Raw genomic sequence first — 21969 nt, forward strand, 5'->3', positions numbered from 1 at the left:
GTCCTTTTTCTATTTTCTAGTACCTCTGTATCCATAAAGAGTAACTTAAGTTGTCTAGGGCACAAAAAACAATTTCACTGCCAAGATAAAATAAGAAAAAAGTCTGAGAAGCAACCACAGTCAAAAAGATTAAAGTATTATCTTATCCTTTTTGTAAGAAATAAACCAACACTGAGTGAAAAACACCTCTTTCATCTGAGTGATATGACTGGGAAAGGTTTGACTTGCCTTTTACAGACCAAAGTGCTTTGTCCAATGTCTTACTGCTCTTACCAGGAAGAAGAGAGAAAGTGTAGATAAAGGGGAAGTAGAGTGGGTTTACTCACTGATGCTGTTGTAGACGTCTCTTGGTCTGAGGCCTGTACTGTGAACATATGTTTCTGAGTTGTTTCATAGTCTAATCCAGCTAAAATCCTCACATCTCCTTTCGTTGGGCTGATCCAGAAGATATTTGTGTAATCCCTGGTGCCTGCTCCAGCCACAATGGAGTAAGTGATGACATTAGGTGGCCAGTCCTTGTCTGTGGCATGTACTCTTCCAATGCTAGATCCAGCTGAGAGACAGAAAATCCATATTTCACTAACATTTAAAGTAACAGAAGATACAGATGAAACTGAACTAATGATTTGGTTTAGAGTTTTTCACCCAAGAAAATTAAAGCAACAGCGTGAGAAGCACTATTTCACTATGGTGTGCTATGGCTTCCCTGTGCATGGTCTGGTAGCAGCAAATACCAAAACACAAGAGTCTGTAGAGAACCTCAGAAGAAGTGCTCTGTGGCTGGGCCAAGGGAGTCCTCACTCATCTGTGTCAGTCTATAAAGGTTTCTTTGCACCACCACAGTCCCTCCAAAGGGCTAATTTAGCAAGAGCGGAAAGACAGTCTAAAACAAGACATCTGAGTTCAGTTCCTGGCACTGTCACAGATTTCTTGTGCAATTGCTGAATTTTTCTGTGTCTCAGCTTCCATCTGTACAATTGGAGTTTTTGCCAGTTTAGTCTATTTAAGGGTAGTAGGTGGTTGTATGGTGAGACCCTAGTTGAACTGGAACTTTGAGCCATTTGCCTTATTTACATATATGAAAATTCATTTAGAGCAAAAATGCACTTAACAAAATGACAACATTATTTCTATCATGTAGGTGCTACTTACTGTACCTTTAGTAATCTCTGAAACACTAAATACATAAGATAAATTACTGAAGACTGGAAAAAATTCATTCACTGGCTTTATCCTGATGTAAATGTAGATGATATCTGGAAATATAACAGAAGATTAAATCATAGTTAAGTATGGCTGTGAAATTTTCTCATGCATATATTCAAAATACATATGGTATTCCTCTCTCCATGCTGTTACAGCACAGAAAACTATGAAAAGAAATGTAAAAGGGATACTTGCTTGAGTAGTTAGGATGGGCAATATCTTGCACCCTGACAGTCAAAGTATAAACTTCAACTCCTGGATTAGCTGGACTTTCTAAATCAATAGTTCCGGTCATCTAAGTTAGAAAGGAACACAATTGTATTTATACTTCCATACATTAAATCACAGTACACATGATGACAATTGCTATTTTCAGCATTCTGTAAGTGTGATCTGCCCCTTGGATATATAGAACTGTTCCATAGGAATAACACAGGCTATTAGTCAATTCCAGGATTGAATTCCAGGCTTTTCCTACATGCTCACACTTCTGCCAACAAATTTTTTCCCCTTAAGTGCAGGAAGTTTTATCATTTGGATCATAAGGTCTTGACCTTTACCTAGTCAATTCAAAGCATGTGTAAAGAGCTGGCTATTTACCCTGCCCTTTGTTGGCTCAACAAGGATCTGTGATTGCTAAACAGTAATAGTTACTCCTTGAGCTCATGCCTGCAGACATTAAGCAAAGGTATCAGGTCCAGCCACAAGTGCTTGTCCAGGAACCAAGTTATCACTAAATGGTGGCTCGCACAGATTTAAATCCTAATCTCCTGAGCTCTCTATCTCACTGTAGAAGCCTCATAAACTTTGGGGCAGCAGGACTAACATAGAGGCATCCACTGCTGGTTGTCTCTGCAGGGAAATTCCTGGAGGAACAGGTTACTTCACATAGTCTGTACATTGTGCATACACAGTGATCAAAGGCTTGATTGACAACAGTCATACCCTGTGCAGCAAGGAAAATGCTTTTTATGTTGGCAGATGAAGCAGCTAAGGGCAGTGCTTATTGACAAGGAAACCTCAGATCCAAAATTAAAGTAAACCATACAAAGCCATTTTACTGCTCCTGTAGCACTCTTGTCTTTTAGACAGAATGCCTATTTTTTGTTGTTTCCCTTTTTCTGCAGTTGCCCACAGTTCTTTCTAAAGTAACAAAACAACCACCATTGCACATGTCCAGGAACTGGTGGGGTTCTGGCCAATGCAAGTTTGCCAGCAGCTATCAGCATAAGGAATTCATATTTTGACATGCAAAATCACAGAAGTGCAAATCCCACCACACTTTTGTGAAAATTTGCCACTCAAAGTGATTTTACAATTCTGACCAATTACTGAGTTACTGAGTGTGAGATTTCTCAAGTATTTAAATTCTTCATGCTGAGTAGCAAGGATCTTCCACAGTCTGTCATGAGTAAATGGGTATGAAATGGCATCAAATTTCTTTGTTTATCCATATCAAAGTTGGTGCTTCACACTCCCTAAAAAAGAATATTTTTTTTCAATCATATCTAGCACATTTATTTAAAACTGGAGGAAACAGTCTCTGTTCACTAAATTCTGTAGAATCCTTAGAAAGCATCCTATCAAGGGGTATATAGTTCACAACTAGTCAAAACAGTCATTCTCCACATCATACCTACTGTGAAATGGATGACAGTAATTCTTTTTTCTTGTACAATGAATTTTAAAAACCCTTATAATATTTCATAACTTGACTTTTGTAATGGGGTAATCTAATATAAAGCCACAAATGACTGACCACAAGTCTTCCAGACACAGTGGAATCCAGAGAAAAGTTATTGCTTCCAAAACCAGATAATCCAGTGAAACTAAATTGGTTGTTTGATGGATCAACATCAATATCTTTGCAGTAATTTCTAAGATCAACAAGAAGTGTCCCAGGAGCCATATTTTCATTTGCTTCTTTCCTGTTTAAAACAAGAACATTTCCCATCAAAGTAACTTGTATTTCTCCTTTTGAACTCTTCATATATCACTGGCCAAAACATTGATTTATTTTCTAAGTGAAATCCTAGATCAAAATGTGCAACAATGGAGGAAGCAACCCGGAATCTGACCCATATGTTGTGATGGACAACAGCCCTGCAGAATGGGCAGGCTAACAATAAATGTCCATCTGCACACTGGTCTGGGGCAGCAAGGCAGCACCAAGGCAAGGGAGAGGCTCCATACCTGAAGGCAGAAGGATTGCATTCTGGTGGGTTGTCATTGATATCGTCAACAATGATTGTGACCTCCATTTCACTGGCATGGCCACTGCTGGGGCTGTCCTCTACCCGGACTATCAGTGAGAGGTTAGGATGGAGCCGCAGCGGAAGCGCATCCCGGTCAATTCTCCCAGTCACCTGCAGCACTCCAGTTGCTGTCAGAGAACAGCCAGAAGTCAGATATTCACCATGGGGGGAAGAAACAAACAGTCATGGTGCATGTGCAAGAGGACAGGGCAGTTCAACAGACAGGTAGCAGAATAAAAAGTCTTCTGTTGTGTGCAAATCATGGCTGGTTTAGTTATTTTTTTAAAGTGGTACAAAATGGCTCTGAACATTCTGGGTAAGATTAATGGCTAGATACCATTGCTCAAAAATACACCTTAGGAGGCCTCAGCAGAGGGTTTGTAAAGCATTTAGGTTTCCCTTACTCTCAAGCTTCTAGTGCAAGCCAGAGTCGAGTGCCTTCACAGAGCAAGGACAATGAGCTGCTAATGCCTGTCCTTGCTCCCTAGCTAGTAAGACAGCTTCACTTTCCACTGTTATCATTTAAGCATCCTTCAGCACCTCCAAATCTACTCATACATCAACAGAGCTGCTCTTAGCTGTGACAGACTGCACCAAGTGCTCTGGTCAGCCATGCACTTAATACTTTTTTTCACTTCTGTTAGCCTCTGTTCAAAAAGAGAAGGTTTTTATGGCACAGTACAAGTAGTATTCTCAGAGCACAGAGTTGAAAGAACAGTGCATATATCCTCCGCCTTTTATAGTGTAATCAAGGAGGAAGGTGGCAATACAAGGCCAAAAGGCATAGGGAATTCAAAGCATTTAAGGATCATCCTGATCCCCCACAGCACTGTGTTTTGTGGCACTTCTTATAACTGTGATAGGCAGTTCTAAAGCAATAGCAGACAAGGAGCAAAGCCATCACTGAATGCCAGCCCTGGAGCAAAAACCTCTGGGGAACAGATGTACAGATCCCAGACAGTATGAAGAAGATAGGATCACCACGAGAAAGAGGCCTCTTTTGGATGGTCTTGCCTGAGGAGTGTCGTGAATAGAGCAATGAACCTGAGATGTAGATTTGCTGTGCACTTAAATGCTAGAGAGGATTTCAGGCAGGAGGGAGGACTTTATGGTCTAACTACCTGAAGCTGTTTCAAGAACCCCAGAAGGGTCATTGCAGTCCTCAAATATTAGAAAGAAGTCAGCAATCTTAATTCTGCCCAAGGAACCATCACCCTCGAGCCACAAGTCAATATTTGTCAAGAAGTCACCTTTGGTCTACTTTCTTCAAGATATCTTGCCAAGTCTTGGTCAGCTGACCAAAGAATTCGACCTTAATAAGGGACTGTGCATTCCTTTTTGCTATAAGGAGCCACAAAATAAAGTAAGTCTATTTAAAACTAAGTCAAGAATAACTTCTCCAAAGTAGATGGTCTTTTTTTTTTTTTTTCAGATGTCAGAAGTCACATTTTTCTTTGTCTTACCTGGATTTATGGAGAAATGTCTGTCAGATGACTGGATGCTGTAGAAAAGTCTGCTGGGAGAGTCTTCATCATCAGGATCTTTAGCTGTTATATTGGCAACAATGGTGCCCGGGTTTTGTTCCTCTGGAATCCTGTAGATCCTTTGTTTTCTACAAGATAAAATTCAGCAAAGCGTGCGTCTTGTTTGCAAGGGCAGCTGATTACAGATTTAGCTGAGCAGCCAGTTGTGGCAGCAGAGCCATGGCCATGCTGGGCTCAGAGATGGCTATTTGCATGTCTGGATAAATACCCCAGGCATTGGTTCTGCCAGCTGGGCATGTAGCAGTAGCTGAACTGGCATGTGTTCATAAAGCATGACACAGCCACACAAGTAAGTGTTCTTTCCTTACAACTTTTCCACAGTAAAAGCAATTTGACTTTCACAGAACCATGGAAGTTGAAGAGGTAAGGGGCTGTTAAGTCATGCCATCCATCTCCTACAGAGCTGCCAGCTCATAAAGCCATTTGCTTTAATTTCTTCATTTTGCAACAGAAAAGCAAAAATACAACAAGTAATGTAGTCAATCATCTTTTGGAATGAATGCTGGAGCCTTCTGGGGGGCAACAGTATTACAGAAAAGCTGAGTTGTCCCTGCAGTAGGTGAAGGCAGGAAGGAGCACTCTTCTGGGTGCCCAACAGATGAATGTGCCTCAAACTCCCAGCAGCATCTGTCTGTCTGATGCATTTTACATTGGGAAAATGGTTCTCTACTGCTGCTGTTTGGTATGCCAGTGCTCCCAAATTTCCCATGATTTTAGTTTTATAGGTCAGATATGGTCTGGCAGGCAATTGTGCAGGATTCCTTACAGTGGTTGCAGTTTGATGTTCATGTGGGTACTCAGGTGGACAATTACAGTACTTGAACCACATGCAAAAATAGGCATGGGCCAGAACCCAAAAATGGTGCAAGGAATTTCAGAAGACTGGTTTATATTACTGAAACCCACACGAACACACACACATCTTCTGATTCTAGAACTCAAGGAGAGTTGAAGGTCATCAAGAGTTAAAAAAAGCATTAGAAGTGTGTTAAAAGACTAAATCCTTTTTGCCCTTTTTAAACATCCTATGCTGCCACTTAGGTAATTGACTGGTCTGTAGTTCCCAGTACAGGAGAACATGAGTCCTTTGTTGTTCTCTGAAGACACACATCATAGGGCACTTAGCAACTGGAGCAGAGAATTGCAGAGACAGAACAGAAGATGTCATGTCTCAAGGCCTCCACTTGCAATTTTTAAAATGGTTAAGAAGACACACTATCTTCAGCTCTTCTGTCAGATCATATGAAAAGAGGCAAGCATACAGGAGAGAAATCACATAGGATTTTCCCAGTAAAAACACCTAACTTACAGCCAGATGAAAACAAGGAGTTTATGAAACCTGTTTTGTCAGTGTATTTACAAACTTTCTATATCAGTCTTGGCACTGGATCTCTTCCCTCCTTGTTCTCCTGTTGCTTCCTGAGCCATGAAGAAAGAAACAGATCCCATTCACTCCCACAGCTCTAACTGGTTTTGGCCCAAAGTAGGAAACTCCCTAGGCCCACTGGAACCCCAGCTCCAACCTCTCTGTGAACAGCAAACTCACCCCAGCTCCACCCTCACAGCCCTACCAACCCTTCTGCACCCTGCACTGGTTGTTGTCCCATCCCCACTAGACCTTTTGGGAGGAAGCAGGACATTACCAAGCACATCCCCATAACACAAAGCACCAGGACAGCTGGAAAGGAGTTAGGGGCTACCTCCTACACAACTACATCTGGGAAGTGTCACGTTGTCCATCTGTCTGCCACCTGCCAGTAGCTTTTCACAGGATGGTTCAAGCAGATATTTTAGTCACTGCAATGTAATTGCAAAGGAAACGTATGTTTGTTTTCTTGCCTTCTCCTTTGTTTTCCTGACTCCACAATTTTCCATTGATTTTAACAGCCACAATTTCAAAAGGCTGAATGCCAATATAGTGTTGTGAACACCAAAACCAGATGTGCTTGCATATACTATGGGAACAATTTAAAAAACCCTTTGAAACTCTATCTTGACATCTATGATCAGGGTAAAATAAAGGAGGTTTGCTAACTCGTCAAGTTTCCTCAGCTCCCATTCCAGCACTAATTATTACAGTGTCAGGAAGTACTTAGCCCCAGCATGCAGCTCACATTGTAGCAGGAGACAGGCCATACATGTGCATATTAAGGATAGATCATGAAGTGCAATTTAATCTAAAATTCTTTGCAAACAGAACTGCTCTTTCTGGTCAGTAATGTCAATCTAAAAGGGAGAAGATTCAAACAAGTACCAGACTCTATTTGTGCCATATGAGTCTTGGAACTTAGGTGTTACAGATTCTCAAGTCACTGCAGACTTCACTGATTCAAACAAGCAGATAAACATTTTAAAAAGTTCTTTTAGCATTCCAGACACAAGGATGAATACACAGAAATGGCAACATTAGGAGGGAATAATCAGTCTAGAACGCAATATGCAGATGTTGGCACTGGGAAGAGGATTCCTCCTGCTTTCAGAAGTACAGTAACATGGAATGAGCTGTTAATGTTATTGTTTATTGCAGGCATAAGGTTCAAGCATTAAATAGGTAGCAACAACAACAACAACAGCAACAACAACAATTCATGCCTATTTCTAGCATTTAATTCTTGTGTCTTCAGATTCTTCACCCCTTTAACCATCAAGGTCCAGATCCTTGGTCTCAGCCCAGGATCTGTCTCAAGAATGCTCTGGCTTGAGAAAACACCCAGAAGATTTTTCCAAACAAGTGGTTGGAACCTCCTGGTGTGGCCCCAGGTTCTATCTTGTCTTCACTTGTGCAGAGATGGCAGGAGAGGAGCCATCTTAAATATTCTCAGCAGGGATCTTGTAGAGTCTCACAATCAGGAGACATAATGACAGTGCCTTAAATCCCATCAGTGTCTCATGCAAGTGACAAAGATAGATCAACAACAGAGCAGATCAGCTGTAATAATTGTCATGCTCCTGCTTCAGAAACTACCATCCATTGTGCTCTCTTTCCACTGCAAAACAGCCTGCTTGTAGCACATGCATATTAGTTCCCATTTTTCCAAATTTTCAATATATCCTGACTCCTTTAGTCTTCAAAAGCTGTTTCTGACTTGTGTGTTATGACACAATTTCCTGCTTATGACACAGTAAGAGACAACATGTTTCAAAGATCACCAGGATTGTTTACAAGTGTGTCTGGGAAGAAGACTGATCAAAAGGGAGACTTTTTATGTCTAGACATTTCTGCATGAATAAACACCATTATGGTGAAATGCAGACCTGCATAAGGAGCAAATCCTTTATGATTGTATTCACACTGGGTGAAATTAAGCTCCTTGTCTGAACTTGTCCACAGATCTTTGCATAACTTTAACCTCTGTAAATGCTAACAAGTAAAACAAGCTTGTTTGGCTGTTCTTAGCACAAAGGCAGAGCCTCTTTAAACTATTAAGAATACAAATAATAATTAATGAGGGACATTAGGACAAGGCTTTCCAGTATAAGAATAGGAATCATAGCAATATTAAAATACTTTTTTCAGTAGTGTTTTGTTGTCATAGTTATTTGCCCTTATGTTAAACCCTCCCATAGCTGCCAAAGCAGTAAGCCTGAAAAAACACCTACATTTTGAGTGCAATGGAAAATTTTTACTCACGTGGTAAAGTAAGGCCTTTCATCATTGGTATTAATTATATATATATTCACTGTTTTAGTTGAGTTGAGTCCACCTGGATCTGTCACTGTTACATTTAAAAAGTAACTGTTAAATAAGAAAAACAGAACAAGAATAATTCCATGTATGTCAGAAAATATTTCTCTGAATACTATAAGCTAATAGGCCACGAGCATAAAACACATTCTCACCAATGCGGATCTTTCTCATAATCAAATTCTTTTGTGGAAAAAATGTCTCCACTTTCCCTGATCAAGAATGGTACTGTTGCAGGGAGCAGTGAATACTGAAATGAAGAGAGTAAAGAATTAGTCTTTTTACCTTAAAACACCCTTCCATTCATTCCTTGCCTTGTAGAACAGGCCAAGTTACAGTGCAGCATTTGCCCCAAACTGCATAACGAAATGCTGACACACAGATGCCAGCACACCTGCTCACCACACCCTGGTCATAAGTGCTTTGCTTACAGCCCATGGAGAGTCACAGGCACTGAGCTACATTAGCACCCACTCTGTTTTCTACCTCTGTGGACTCCAGGTCTGTAATGAGAATTTCCCAGAGAGGGCAGCCAGCAGGACCACAGTGCTGCAGGCAAAAATCAGATTTGTGGTGGCAGTGGCCTGCATGCACAAAGGAGAAGTGAGAGAAGGGGCAAGGCTGGATTTGGCTGGACATAAGAGCTGGAGGAGGAAATTAAGTTTGGGACTCCAGATGATTGAAGAGGGCAATGAGGGGAGAGTGGACTTTCACAGAGTACATGAGGGTGTAAGGCTGAAGGGTGTTCACAACAGCCTAGTGCTAAAAGAGGTAGGACACAGCATCAGCCACTTTGTGCATTGCACAACAGCAAGAGGTACCACACCACTGCAGAGGTTTGGCAGGGAGCAGAGCATACCCACACTGTACACAGGAGTCAAAATGCAGCACTGTGCTCCCTGTGGCCACGAGGTAACTACTACACACCCACCATCTCCTCCCCTCTATCTTTCACATGCCAAGGCAGCACAAATAAGCCCTCAAGGACATTTCCTTTACTAGTCCAGGCGTTACTAATACACATACAGTCTGAAGTACGCAACAACAGAGGGTCATGCACCATGCAAATAACCTGCAAATGCCACTGAGCAGACCTGCCCAAGGACGTAACAGCATTTCTTCAATTGCAGCTTCTTACGCCTCAGATGTTTTAGGGGTTAGAAGGCACATGGAACTCACTGTCATTGCTTTCAAACACAAAGCAGAACTAAACCCCCACAGCTCTGCTTTACTTCTCACCAGCTCAGTCTGACTGGGCAATGACTGAGGACAGACTTCAAGCTAATTGCTTTCTTGAATATCGCTAAATATTGAAATAGCATCTTTCTGTTCAGTCCTTGAATGTGCTGTATTTTATAAAGCCAAAGTCAATAAAGCAAAGATACAACACAATTCCTAGGTAAGTGCACTTACTTTTCCCCAACTACCAACTTATCACTTTCCAGAAGTTTTTCTGAATACCAAGAGTATTTTTAGATCAGCCAACATATTTTCCCAACTGAAGGTCACAGTTTGTCCTGGGATTGTCAAAAACCTGAGATTTGTTTGCCTTGTAAGTGATTTCTTTACTGTTTCATTTAAAAGAATTTACATTGTGATACAGAAGGTTGAAAATTTTATTTACTTTTAGTCACTCTCATCTACAACAAACATTTTGCGAGCTTTTTTTTTTATTTTAAATTCACTATTTCTACTGTCTCTCTGATTAACTATATCAAAATCTGCCTTCAATATCCCTTAATTTTGGAAGGCTGAGAACTTAAAATACAGTTTGTGTCCAGGCATTAAGGCTGTTTTTTCTTAGTTTAGTATTGAGAATGCTTCTTTTTTTCCAGATTAAACCTTTTACTGTGTTTCTGATAAGGAAGGAAGTTGTTGAAAGATGATGGTAATTCACATTTCAGATACAGTGGATTATATAATCTCTGGGGTTTTTTGTTTAATACAACTTACTTCGAGTTTTGCATTTTCAGGATCAGCTGCATCAACTTGGTAAATGCGTCCTGGAGGTATCCCTTCCAACATATAGATAGTCACAGCTGCATGGATAAAAGTGTACTGGGTAAAAGTAAAGGACACAGCAGCAAAGAGACTGATGCACTGAAGCTGTCAGGACATATTACTGCCTGCTGCATCTTCTCACTCCACAAGTGTAATTCCAAAATCATCACAAAGATCACAAATAATCAAAAGATAAAAAGAGACTAATTACATATCTGTAAACAGGCAACCATCACTGCAAGTTTCAATATGAATTGTCCCTTCAGGGGAAAGACTGATCTTTCCCTTGAGCTGTTCACAGGTTATGGAGTAAAATTATGCATTTGGGCTACATCTGTAGGGTTTTTTACTAAGCAGATGGGGAGAACAGAGTCCTGTCCTAGGTCCTCATCACCATCCCCTTCCTGTCCACATCCTGTGCCCTGCCAGGAGAGCTCAGAGCCTTTCCTCTTCATTTCTGCTTTTGCTTCACACCTGTGAGGCAAATAAGTAGTGGATGGTCTGCACTGACTTACATGTTTGCTTTACTAAGGGTGATAATTCAGCGCAAGGTACATTTCTTTCCATGCCAGGGATTCTCACAGCTGGGCTATCCCATACTGGACCACTGGCAACAGGCTTATCTCTCGTTGGGCAGAGCAATTAACAGGACAACAGATCTTTAGATCACATTATTTGCTTTATGCCCTTTTGTGTCTGCTGGATCTGCTCTTTCTGGACTATTAATTTCCACTGTGACCCCTACTGCCTGCTGCTTCTCATCAGAGCAGTGGGAATCCCAGAGCAGCATAATGAGTTGTTCCCAGAGGACAATAATATGAATATAAAGTTTAATGAGAGGGAGATGCTTTTTCATAAACAGCAAATGTGCAATTAGTGTCTAATTGTGGCTGGTACTGTTAACTAAAGCCACACAGTTAGACAGATCAGACATCTGTGCTCACCAATTTATGGCAGCTCTAGCTGAGAGTTAAGCTGATGCATTTATTTGTAACAAGCTCCCACGTAGTGTGTTTCATGCTGTGTCGATCCCCTGAAGTGTCACATTTAATTATTATTAGATTCCAGTGGCACCCATGATATGCAAGACACCAACTATAGCAAGAAGATGACACAGCCTCTTCCCTGGGGGAAGCTAATTTGCTTTACAAACTAAGTATTGTATGGAATCGGGGATGTCGGTGTGCTCAAGAGGCATCAGCGAGGAGGGCTGAGTGTGAGCAGGCTCTGAACCCCTCCGTGTGGAGCAGGCAAAAGTCAGGCTGCAGCCGTGCTGCACTGCTCCAGTGTGGTCAGTCCAGACCTGGGGGGTCAGCAGCCAGCTCTGAATACCTGCCACAAAGGGATCCCAGTTTAGTTTTCAGATTTTTTAAAACTGCATATTGAAGTGTGCTTGGCCATACAGTCCTGTTAGGACAGCCAGTCTTCGAACAGGCTCTCAGTACTTTATGGAATAAACTGAACTGTTCTGTCTGCTTGTGAACATATAATAAATCATTATATTCTGTTGCATCTGGTACAACTTTTGCAGGTCTTCTTCATTAGTACATAAGCAAGATAAGATCTCTCAGAGAGTAACACAGTTACTTCCTATCCTTTCTATTGATGGCAGTGTCACTTGCATCAGGTGATGACCTCGCAGCATGAGGTGCAAAGCCTGCACTGGCCACAGCTGCAGCCCAGGCTCTCCAGCCTCATTCCTAAGGCTACTGCACATTCCTCCCATTGCATCCTTGCCCCTGGTCTAAAAGTAAACTCGGTTAACATCAACTGCCCCATGAAGGAGAAAAAACTCTCTACCTCTTTTCATTTGCACCACCATAGATCACAATCTCTGAGGTCTCACTCTTAAGACTAATTTTCCACTTAATTTCTCATGTGAAGGTGCAAATGCAATATGCAGATATAAAACATCTGCAAAGCAATGTTTTTATGGTTTTCCCACAGAAATTCTTGCACATACAATATACACTTGCTGAAATTTATCTTGCTTGTCCACATACATATTTATTGGTATCATTTTTTTTCTTTTAATTCTTCAGGTGCTTCAAAATGGTTAAATAATTTTTAAACAAAATTTCAAGAAAAATAAAAGGACATTTCCAGAGATGAAGCATACCAACACTTGGTGTAAAGCAAAGCTCTGACAAAAACATTGTCCTGTTCCTCTCTTGCTTTCCTAAAGGAAAATGCTTAGACTACTTTAGCTAAAGGCACTGTATGAACTCAGGTTGGTTTTTTTTTTAAGCTGATGACATTGTCATCTTTCCAAGTATGGTTCTTTTCAAATTCTACTATTATCTTACTTTGAATTGCGATATTTCCTCGAAATACAGGATGTTCATTTTTATCTGTTACTTGAATAGTCAATATGTTAAGGTCAGTCCTTCCATTTGTATCTTCAACAAAAATCTGCAAATCAAAGCTTTTTGGCATCGTTTCATAATCTAGGACAGGATTTCCAGTGGTAACAACCTGAAAATAAAAGATTATTATTAGCACATGATGCAAGAGATGAAAGTTATAGTCCAAATGAGTGAATACAAATAAAGGGAAACTTTCAATCAGTAAAGACTGAATGTTTTAGATAATCTTTTACTTGTTGGCACATTCCTCGTCAGTGGCAAAAATGTGACAGAAACAGAGTGAAGAGAGCAAAATGTTGTGGCTTCATGGAGTAACTCAAAGATTTTTTGTGTGAGGAGCACTTTGGAGAGGAGAAAGCCTGGAAGGAGCTGCCCTGCCCCACAGGCAATGCTTTGTCTTCAAGTTCAGGACTACATCTTGCAGGTACGTGTCTGTGCCAAGTGTTTTCCTTTCCACACCAAGCTCCTGGAGCAGTAAAGGCGTGAGACTGAGAATTCTGAGGAAGCCTTGCAAGACACAAGGGCAGCTTCACTTTTTCTGTGAGTGAGGAGCATGAGGAGGAAGATCTTTTACTTGAAATCAGGAGTGTGGAGGCAGGAGATCGTATAGTCTAGCAGGTACCAGAACCTTTCTTGTGTACCCTGTATATGGGAGAAGACCTGCAGGAAAACCACAGAAGAAGGGAGCTGTTGGGGTCTCCCCCTGCCATGGGGTCCTGGGAGAGGGGCCCTGGGGGGAGGCACGGGTTTTCCCTGCCCCTGCTCAGCCTCGTTCCCCACTGGTTGTTTTGTGTTCCCCTGTGTGGGCAAAGGACCCTCGGGTCCCGTGATTGCCACAGTTCCTCGGCAGATTCCAACCATGCGGCTGGAGAAATAAACATCTCTGAAACATCTATCAAGAATCGGTCCATATATATTTCTTTTCCACAGGCCTTGTTGTCTGATACACGTGTTACAGTATCTGCACTGTAAGAGGGAGCTTCATGGGTACGTTGTCTGAGAGAGGCATCAGAACTGTTTGGGGAAAACTCTGAACTAATAGAAAAAAAATACTCTAGGCCTTGAGTTTTGCAAGACTGATATGGCAAACATTTGCTTTTTTTTGTTTCCATGTTTTTTATTTCAAAGGCTTCCGGCTCTGCATATTGCCTCTTAACACAGAATATGTACAAGCACAAGACTGACATTCTATGAAAAAACATTAAATGCAATCATTCTGGATTTAGGATGAGTCCAGAGCAACAGGAGGATGCTGAAAGTTGTATGCCTTAATCTTCACTGCTGAAGTCAATAATAAAACAAGACCTTTCCTTTCTTGGACAAGAAACAACAAGGTGACAGTTAAGTTTTTTGTGTAGCTAAAAAACTGTGAAACTTGAACACAGAAGCAGGGTGCTGTGGAACTGGAGAAGGAGAACAGTTGGGGTTCATGAGTGTGTGTGAGGAGTAGCATGTCAGTGTATTACAACACTCCAGAATAAAGGGGACTGAAGAGGATGCAGAATGAGGACAGTGAAATAAATCCTTGGGTTTAGATGCGATGCTGTCAGCCGGAGGACAAACACAAAAGTGATGTCAGCACAGTTCGAAGACAGAAGTCAAAATAGAGCCAATTGACAAAAACAGTTGGAGGAGAGTGAACGGAAGCACAAATGTTTTGTGCCTTCTGGTACATAAAACAGCTGCTGTCTGGAACCTCGTGGATCTTTCTGTTACAATACTGCAGGAGAAAATAACTGTGTCCTGGATGGTGTCCTTTCCTCCTATACTGTACGGATACAAGTTTCCCATACAAGAGATGCTAACACAGAAGAAACATTATAAAAAGCTTGTCACACCAGTGGAAAGGTTGATGTCCAAAATGAATATTTGATGGAGATCTAAATACAGTAAACACATGCAATTAATTCAACATTTTAAATTGCCCAGTTCTAAGCAGAAATTATATCCTCTGAAGATTATCCCTCCAGTTCACAGCCAAATATTTTCATTGGTGTTGTAACTACAGCCCAGATAAATGTGTCTAAAAATACACCCTCCTTTTTAAAGGCCTTGGAAGTGAAGATGTGAATCTAAATGGTCTCTTTCTAGGTTGCTTTTGAACCTTTTTGGAAACAGCATGCCACTGGCATAGGCTGTGAGCCACCATTCAGCTTTCCTTCAGGCAGGAGCAGAGCTTACTGATGAAGGCAGGACTGCACACACTTGAAGAAGATGCAGGCTTCATGAAAGGCGATCCAGAGTCACTCCTAAACTGTCTATAACTCATCCCACATTAGAATTTCATGGCTCCCTGCTCCCCGCTCCACCACCAATATATTCAGAGTGCACCACTAAGAGCATCCAGGTAGTTTCAAGCAACAGCAGGTTTTCATGCATTCCACACATCTTCTGCTCTTGAGAACCTTCAAACAGGAGTAAGGTGAGGAAGAATGGACAGGACTCAGATCTCAGAAACTGTGACTTTCTCAGAAATCTCAAAATATATCAAGAAATGTGATATTGCTTTCTGTTGCTGCAACAGGACTAAATGTGCTTCATAAATACTGAAGAGCCTGTCCTAGCAGGTACTTAGCTCATCTGAAAATCCCATAATTCATTCATTAAATACTGCCTTTTTCTATATCTTAGCAAAGATTTAATGGCAGTCGATAGGGCTGAGGTATCTGGTTTTGGATCACATAACTTTTGTGAAATATTGTACAGATCTGCTACAACATAGCATAAGTAATTAAAAGTAGCAATCTTCAAACAAATTAACTAAGAACACCTGTGTATTTATTCTTGCTCTGTGACTTGTAATTAGCACTCGTCTGCTAATTTGCAGAATTTGTATGTAGCTTGCTGTATGATTTTTTCATGACTGATATTCACTAGCTCACACTCTTTGTTCTAGTCCTCCAAGTGACTTAGGAAATGTTGAAAAAAGCTACAGTTCAAGCAGAACATAGAAAGGTTCACAGGCCATTCTGGTAATGTGGCTATGGTATGAAATGGGTACAAACTGGCACTTTGGACGAAGCAGTTTCCAGTCTACAGCTTTTTTGGCCATCCATTTTCATCCTTGTGTCACCCTGCACTGTGCTAGAAGAAGAATTTCTCCACTATCCTTGCCATGAAAAAAATACAAGAAGGACTTTTTGTCTATTATTTTTCCTCCAGATGAACTTCTCAGTCCCACTCAACAAGCAGCAATATAAATTCTTGTGCATCATAACACAAAGATGATATGGGACAGGAGGAAGCAGGTATAAAAAAGGACTATGTTTTGTTTTGCAACAGAAGGGACAGCTTTAATTCAAAATGCCAAAATAAAGCTTAGGGAGGGAGTCCTACATTATGGGTTCTCTGTCAGCAGAGACAGTTTAAGGGATGTATCCATTTCCTTCTGACTGTTACACAGGAATCAAGGAAAGAGCATGAAGCAGAGTTAGGGGAGGTTTAGGTTAGACATCACCCAGAAAGTGGCTGGACACTGGAACAGGCTGCCCAGGGAAGTGGTCACAGCAGCAAGCCTGGGAGAGTTAAAGAAGCATTTGGACAATGCTCTCAGGCATCTGATGTGACTCTTGGGGTGTCCTACATAGAGCCAGAAGCTGGATTTGATAATCCTGAAGGGACCCTTCCAACTCACCGTACTCTATAATTCTATGATTTCTTCAGATGAGCCAGTCCATGTGTTTGTCCAGACACACCCTATGCTTCACAGGTGAAAGAGGGCTTTTTTGAGAGGTTTTTTAACCGTTTCACTGACCTGGCTGGGAGGCAGTAAAGAGCCAGCAGAGCTGGCACAAGTGATCTTTGTACTCTGTTGGGAGGCTGGAGCATGGGAGCCACAGCAGCTCCCCACAGGCACATCAGATCCATGAGCCAATACCACCCAGGGCCACAGACTTACTATTCCCAAATTTTCTCCCAGAAACACCAGCAAAGAGAACAAGAAAATAGCTCTTGTATCAGTTCTGTGAAAACCTGAACTTCCTTCCAAACACTCAGAAAAGGATATTCAAATCACCTTTTTAAGACTCTGCACCATTTCTATCTGTATCTATTAAAGCCACTCTTCAGTGTCACTGTTCAGGCTCAAACATACAAGCAAATTGCAATGGAATGACAAGTTATCATGCATCTGAACACTCATTGCCCATGACAAATGTGAACTAATACTTGCTAATTTATGCAACAATGAAAATCAGCCTGAAGTAATGGAAATTTCTCTGCATTTGCCATAGGACAGGAGGGTGCAATGGATAGAAACAGGTCATAGATGTGTGGAAGGGTGATAACTTCTTACCTCAAGATAACTTCCTCATGTGTCACAGCCTTTGTTCAGAATTAAAAATTACCTGATTCAGCTTCATTTATTTTGGAAATGAGACAAATTAACTTCAATTCTTGGTGAGAGTGGCCAAATGGAAGCTGTATGTGGTTTATCAAATCCCCTTTCAATTCACAGTGACTTCATACATATTAAGCTGAAAAACTATGGATAAAACCTCAAAACAGAAGCAGGTCCTCCATGTCCTTCTTCACCTCTTTTTTTCTAAAAATAACATTTTTTTCTATCACACAATTAATGGAATTATTGTGATGAGTGATTTTTCCTAGATGCAATTAAAAATCATAATCACTATTGCTATTCATCTGTCATATCTATTGCAGCATTTTCAAATACTACCACAGTCTGCATTTAAAACGCTTTTCTGATTTAAAAATGAGACACTGTGCACTCTCAGTGCTCAGTAATACAGGAAACATCAGCCTACAACTGAAAATTGCTCAAGCTAAACTTAAAACTCACCCTGTATTCAAGACCTCCTTTTGATTCAATGTCAAAAGCTTCTGTAAGTGGATTTGAATTTACTATGGTAGGAAGAATTGCAACACCTCCAGAAGCCAATGGAGAAACAGTTACATTAAAGCTATAGACTAAAACACCAGCTGCTGAGTTTTCTTCAACAGTGCTTGTTGCAGGTAAGCCCTTAAGCAACTGGATTCTTCTTCCTGCAAGATGGAAAGGAATGTAAAATTACTTCTGGGAATCTTGGGCTAGCAAGCACAGCTTTTGTCACATAATGAACACAAAATGCCCTGACTCTCTTTTTACATATGAGTGGGGGCATTGCATGGTAGTAAATCCAGCGTTAATGGCAAAAGAATCAATCTTTTCTGTAATTCAGTCCTATAGTGTTGTCATCTAGTGTGGCTATTGTTAAAGTATTATTGTTACTGCCTCATTTGCCTTCATATATGTCTTTATACAGAAGCAAAGAAGTCAAAAATGTTTCTATTTTTACATTTTGCTCCCTACACCAATTGCTGCCTCGGTTCACTATCCCATCAAAAAGTACCTTGAATCACACAGACCCAGATACTAAAGAAGCAATGGTTTTTTGTAGACTACAGTATCTGCAGCACCTATTTCCTCCGTTTTCCGTCTTCTAACTCTTTCTACGGCAGCTGTGTGCGAGCCTGGCTCTTCAGTAGTGTGAGTTAGTAACAATTTCAGGGGTGGTACTGTCATGTCTCCTGCTTTGAGCAAGGAAGAGCAACCTGGAGTCTCTGGAGAAGATGCAGGGCCACAAAAGCACCCTATGGTTCAAAACTGCACAGAAGCTGCACATACTGGTGAGGCATACAACAGATTTGCAAAAGCTCCTTGCTTATCCAGACCTTTGGACTCCCCAAACCAAACTTCTCACTTTTTCTGTCATTTAGCTTCTAGTGTTTGCTATTTTCGACAAAGGCCTGTTGTGCTTTATCTTATGAAGAGTGTCTAGAAAATACAAATCAGGACTGCTTTTGATGCCCTGAAACAACACCTTAGTAATCTCACATGCCTGAACCGGCAATGTACCTCAACACTTGGCTATGGTAGGCCTGACTGTTGCTTGGGGATGCTTCACTGGCTCATCCAAAACACTCCAAGCAAGCTGGCTGTGTTCAGCCAGACTTCCTACACATGGTGTGTGCCAAGAGGGAGACAAATACTGCCCACTCAAGGGCGTGGACAGACTGTTCATACACTAGCAATTACTGTGCAAAAGCCCCATTGAAGCCATGATGATTTTTCGCCTTTTCTTTTATATAGCTTTTATATATCCTCAGTGCTCTTAGCATGCATACTTCTAATTCCTTAAATCCAGTAACTTAGCATAGTCCTAATATTCCGTTAAGCCAGGAGACCAAACATCCTGGAGGCCTCGCAGTTGGAGGCCAGAAAGCCCTATGCTATCCTGAGAAACCAAGGTCCTCTCTAGAACACATCCTGTAAACTAAGATAGGCCCATCCAGGGGGAATTCCTTGGGATGGGGGGATATCACGATAACCATTCAAGCCTCTCATTGGGGAATCTTTAGATATGATATATGCTAATTTGCAAGGTCTATAAATTGTATACATGATCTATCGTGTGTGTGCATTTCAGTGCATTCCACCTTGGTGAAGTGGTGTACCATAAGGATCCTTATTAAATACCGAGATAAAAACCCTTTCTTCCCTTAACCGTGTCTGGCTCTTAATTTTTAAGACCAGGAAGAGGCATCACCATGAAGTCTTTATTTTTGCTGCAGAGCTGCAAGGTAAAAAGCTGCTACAGGAACTAGTCTGAGACCACTAGGGCTGCAGCCTAAGGGTCTCTCCACAGCTGCATGGAGATTCCCATGATCCCACACTGTAGATCATGGTTCATGGGTCACGTAGCAGGTTCATGAGTCACTGATCTGGCTGGGATTACTCTGGCATTTGTGGAAAAAACGGTGTTGGAGATACTCTACAGGTACAGGCTGGGATGTGGGAAATGCTGAGGTGGGAACTGCCTGGAAGAGTTAATCTGAGCAGGTCATATTGACACCCTGGTAGGACTGAGTTCAGCTGAGCTGTTACCGATTTATGTCAGCAGGAGCAAGACGCAGTGAAGGACTAAGTTTTTATTTCTGTTCTTAAAGATTCTGGAAATTGTCAACAAAAATCACCCATGCAAATGAGGCTGGGTTGAGAGGGACTTCTGGAGATACCGTAAGTGGAGCTGAACTTTGAATGTAATCTCCTGTGGACAGTACTTGATGAATTCAGTTCACTCATCAAGCCACAGTTCATTAATGGAAACCATTTATAAAAGCAATGAAATCATTTACAGCATTTAGAAATTTAGAAAGGAGTTGCTATTTTTGTATTATCTCCAAAGATTTCATTCGCTGTTTATTCGGAGTATGTCTTTCTAAATCAAAATTTCTTACTTCTTGCTCTTTATTTTGAACTGAAATTTTAGATGCTGCATCTAAATGGCTTCTTTTTCCAAACAATTTTATAAAAGCTCTCCTTCCATATTTACAAGTTCTTGCTTACCTCTTTACTTTGCAGAATGAAATATTTCTGAAGCAATTTAATTTTTTTTCAGAATTATCAATGTCAATCATTGACAAATGCTAAGTCCAAGACAAAGCAATAATGAAACTAGTTTGGAGAAGTTTATGCATATTTAAGACTTATTTATCTGTGATGTGCTAGTCGTTAGAGTGTGCTTGAGCAATACCTTCAAGATTTTCTCTACCCACAACCACACAGGTTAGAAAAATGCTGTTTTTCAAAGAAAGACAAAATGGGCAGGTAGTGTCCAAATCACAGTTTGGGGAACATCAGGAAAACCATCAAATACTGACAGGTTCCTGAGGGATGGCAGAAGTCTTACAGTTTCTTGAGAGCAAAGTGACCCTACCTGAGCAGGCAGCTTGCAGCAATACCAGCGCTTTGTGTGTCACGCAGACTTCAGACACTTTGAAGATCTACTAAGTTGCTAAAGTGCAAATACTCATATTGGCAAATCTTCCATGTATTTACACCAATCAATGTTAGTGATGTTATCCTACTAATATTCTTCACAAATTTCTTTCTGTTTGGTCCCATTTGGTTGCTTGTTTTACTTTATCAAAGAAAAATGTTACCAATATTTGAAAGGGGGATACTGGACCATAATTACTAGTTATTGTTTCTTGGAGAGCTGGCCTCCTTTCCCACTCCAGTGCTGTCACACTGAGCAGTGGCTATTAGAAATGAAGTGCCTCATCCAACAAAGTGTTTTAGCAAAGAGTCATATTCTCTTCATTATACTGCTATAACCACAGAGCCCAATCTATTTCAGTAGGAAAATAGTTGTTACTTGATTTTTCCCATCCATGTCTGATTCCTAAATATGTATTATAAAGTTCCCAAGAGAAAGTATAACAGCCAACAGCATTCTAATTTTAGCAGCATAATGAAATCATGTTCTTACCAGATACTACTCCTAGCAAAATTAGGAAAAGGAGCATGGTCTTCATTGCCTTTATGACACTGTCCTTCATGTTCCCAGGCTGCAAAACGAAGGAAGATTATGGTATCTTTTCCTCAGTTTACTTCAGCTCCACCTAAATTCTTCCTCTTTTTCATGTTGTGCAGTGAGAAATGAAACAAAGGACTTGTGTCTCTAAGGGAGTTTCCAAACACTGTCAGCCTGTTTGCTTGTCAGGGAACTGCTCCTTGCTGACACTTCATTCACAGCCCTGGTCTGTACTTGGGAAAACAGCCATTAATTGTCCTTTCACTATAATCATCTTATTCAATGAAGCATTATGAAGAGAATCTAGTATGTTTTAAATCTGGAAATACCATGCTGCTTTCACCACTCTGGCAATGAGGTGCTCTCTTCACACACCGAAATAAAATACTCATGTTTTTTTACTCAAACCAAGAACCTGAAGTTTTCCTATTTCTCTATCAGAGAATCATTCAGACCACACACACTGCATACTTGGAGGTGCAGCATGTGTACATGATGAAGTTTGTACATGATGCAGTTTTGCTGTAGCTGTCTCAGGAACAGCATGAACCCTCATAGAAACGCACTGGCTCCCTTAGATTAGGCATTTAACTT

General features: G+C 40.9%; 1 protein-coding gene across 1 annotated transcript in view; it reads right to left on the reverse strand.

Moving 5' to 3' along the window:
* Window positions 1-21426, reverse strand: part of CDHR3 (cadherin related family member 3) — a 35405-nt gene extending 13979 nt beyond the window's left edge. The window contains exons 1-12 of the mRNA XM_032107472.1: window positions 21331-21426; window positions 17859-18061; window positions 12998-13166; window positions 10644-10729; window positions 8846-8940; window positions 8637-8741; window positions 4925-5073; window positions 3400-3589; window positions 2966-3134; window positions 1402-1501; window positions 1158-1256; window positions 327-553 (exon numbers count right to left, since the gene is read on the reverse strand). Of these exons, the coding sequence (XP_031963363.1) occupies window positions 327-553; window positions 1158-1256; window positions 1402-1501; window positions 2966-3134; window positions 3400-3589; window positions 4925-5073; window positions 8637-8741; window positions 8846-8940; window positions 10644-10729; window positions 12998-13166; window positions 17859-18061; window positions 21331-21400 (1662 nt within the window). The 5' untranslated portion in view covers window positions 21401-21426. The remainder of the gene's footprint in view (window positions 1-326; window positions 554-1157; window positions 1257-1401; window positions 1502-2965; window positions 3135-3399; window positions 3590-4924; window positions 5074-8636; window positions 8742-8845; window positions 8941-10643; window positions 10730-12997; window positions 13167-17858; window positions 18062-21330) is intronic.
* Between the last annotated feature and the right edge of the window lie 543 nt (window positions 21427-21969).

The sequence above is a fragment of the Corvus moneduloides genome, chromosome 4, assembly GCF_009650955.1.
Source record: "Corvus moneduloides isolate bCorMon1 chromosome 4, bCorMon1.pri, whole genome shotgun sequence".
Lineage (NCBI taxonomy): Eukaryota > Metazoa > Chordata > Aves > Passeriformes > Corvidae > Corvus > Corvus moneduloides.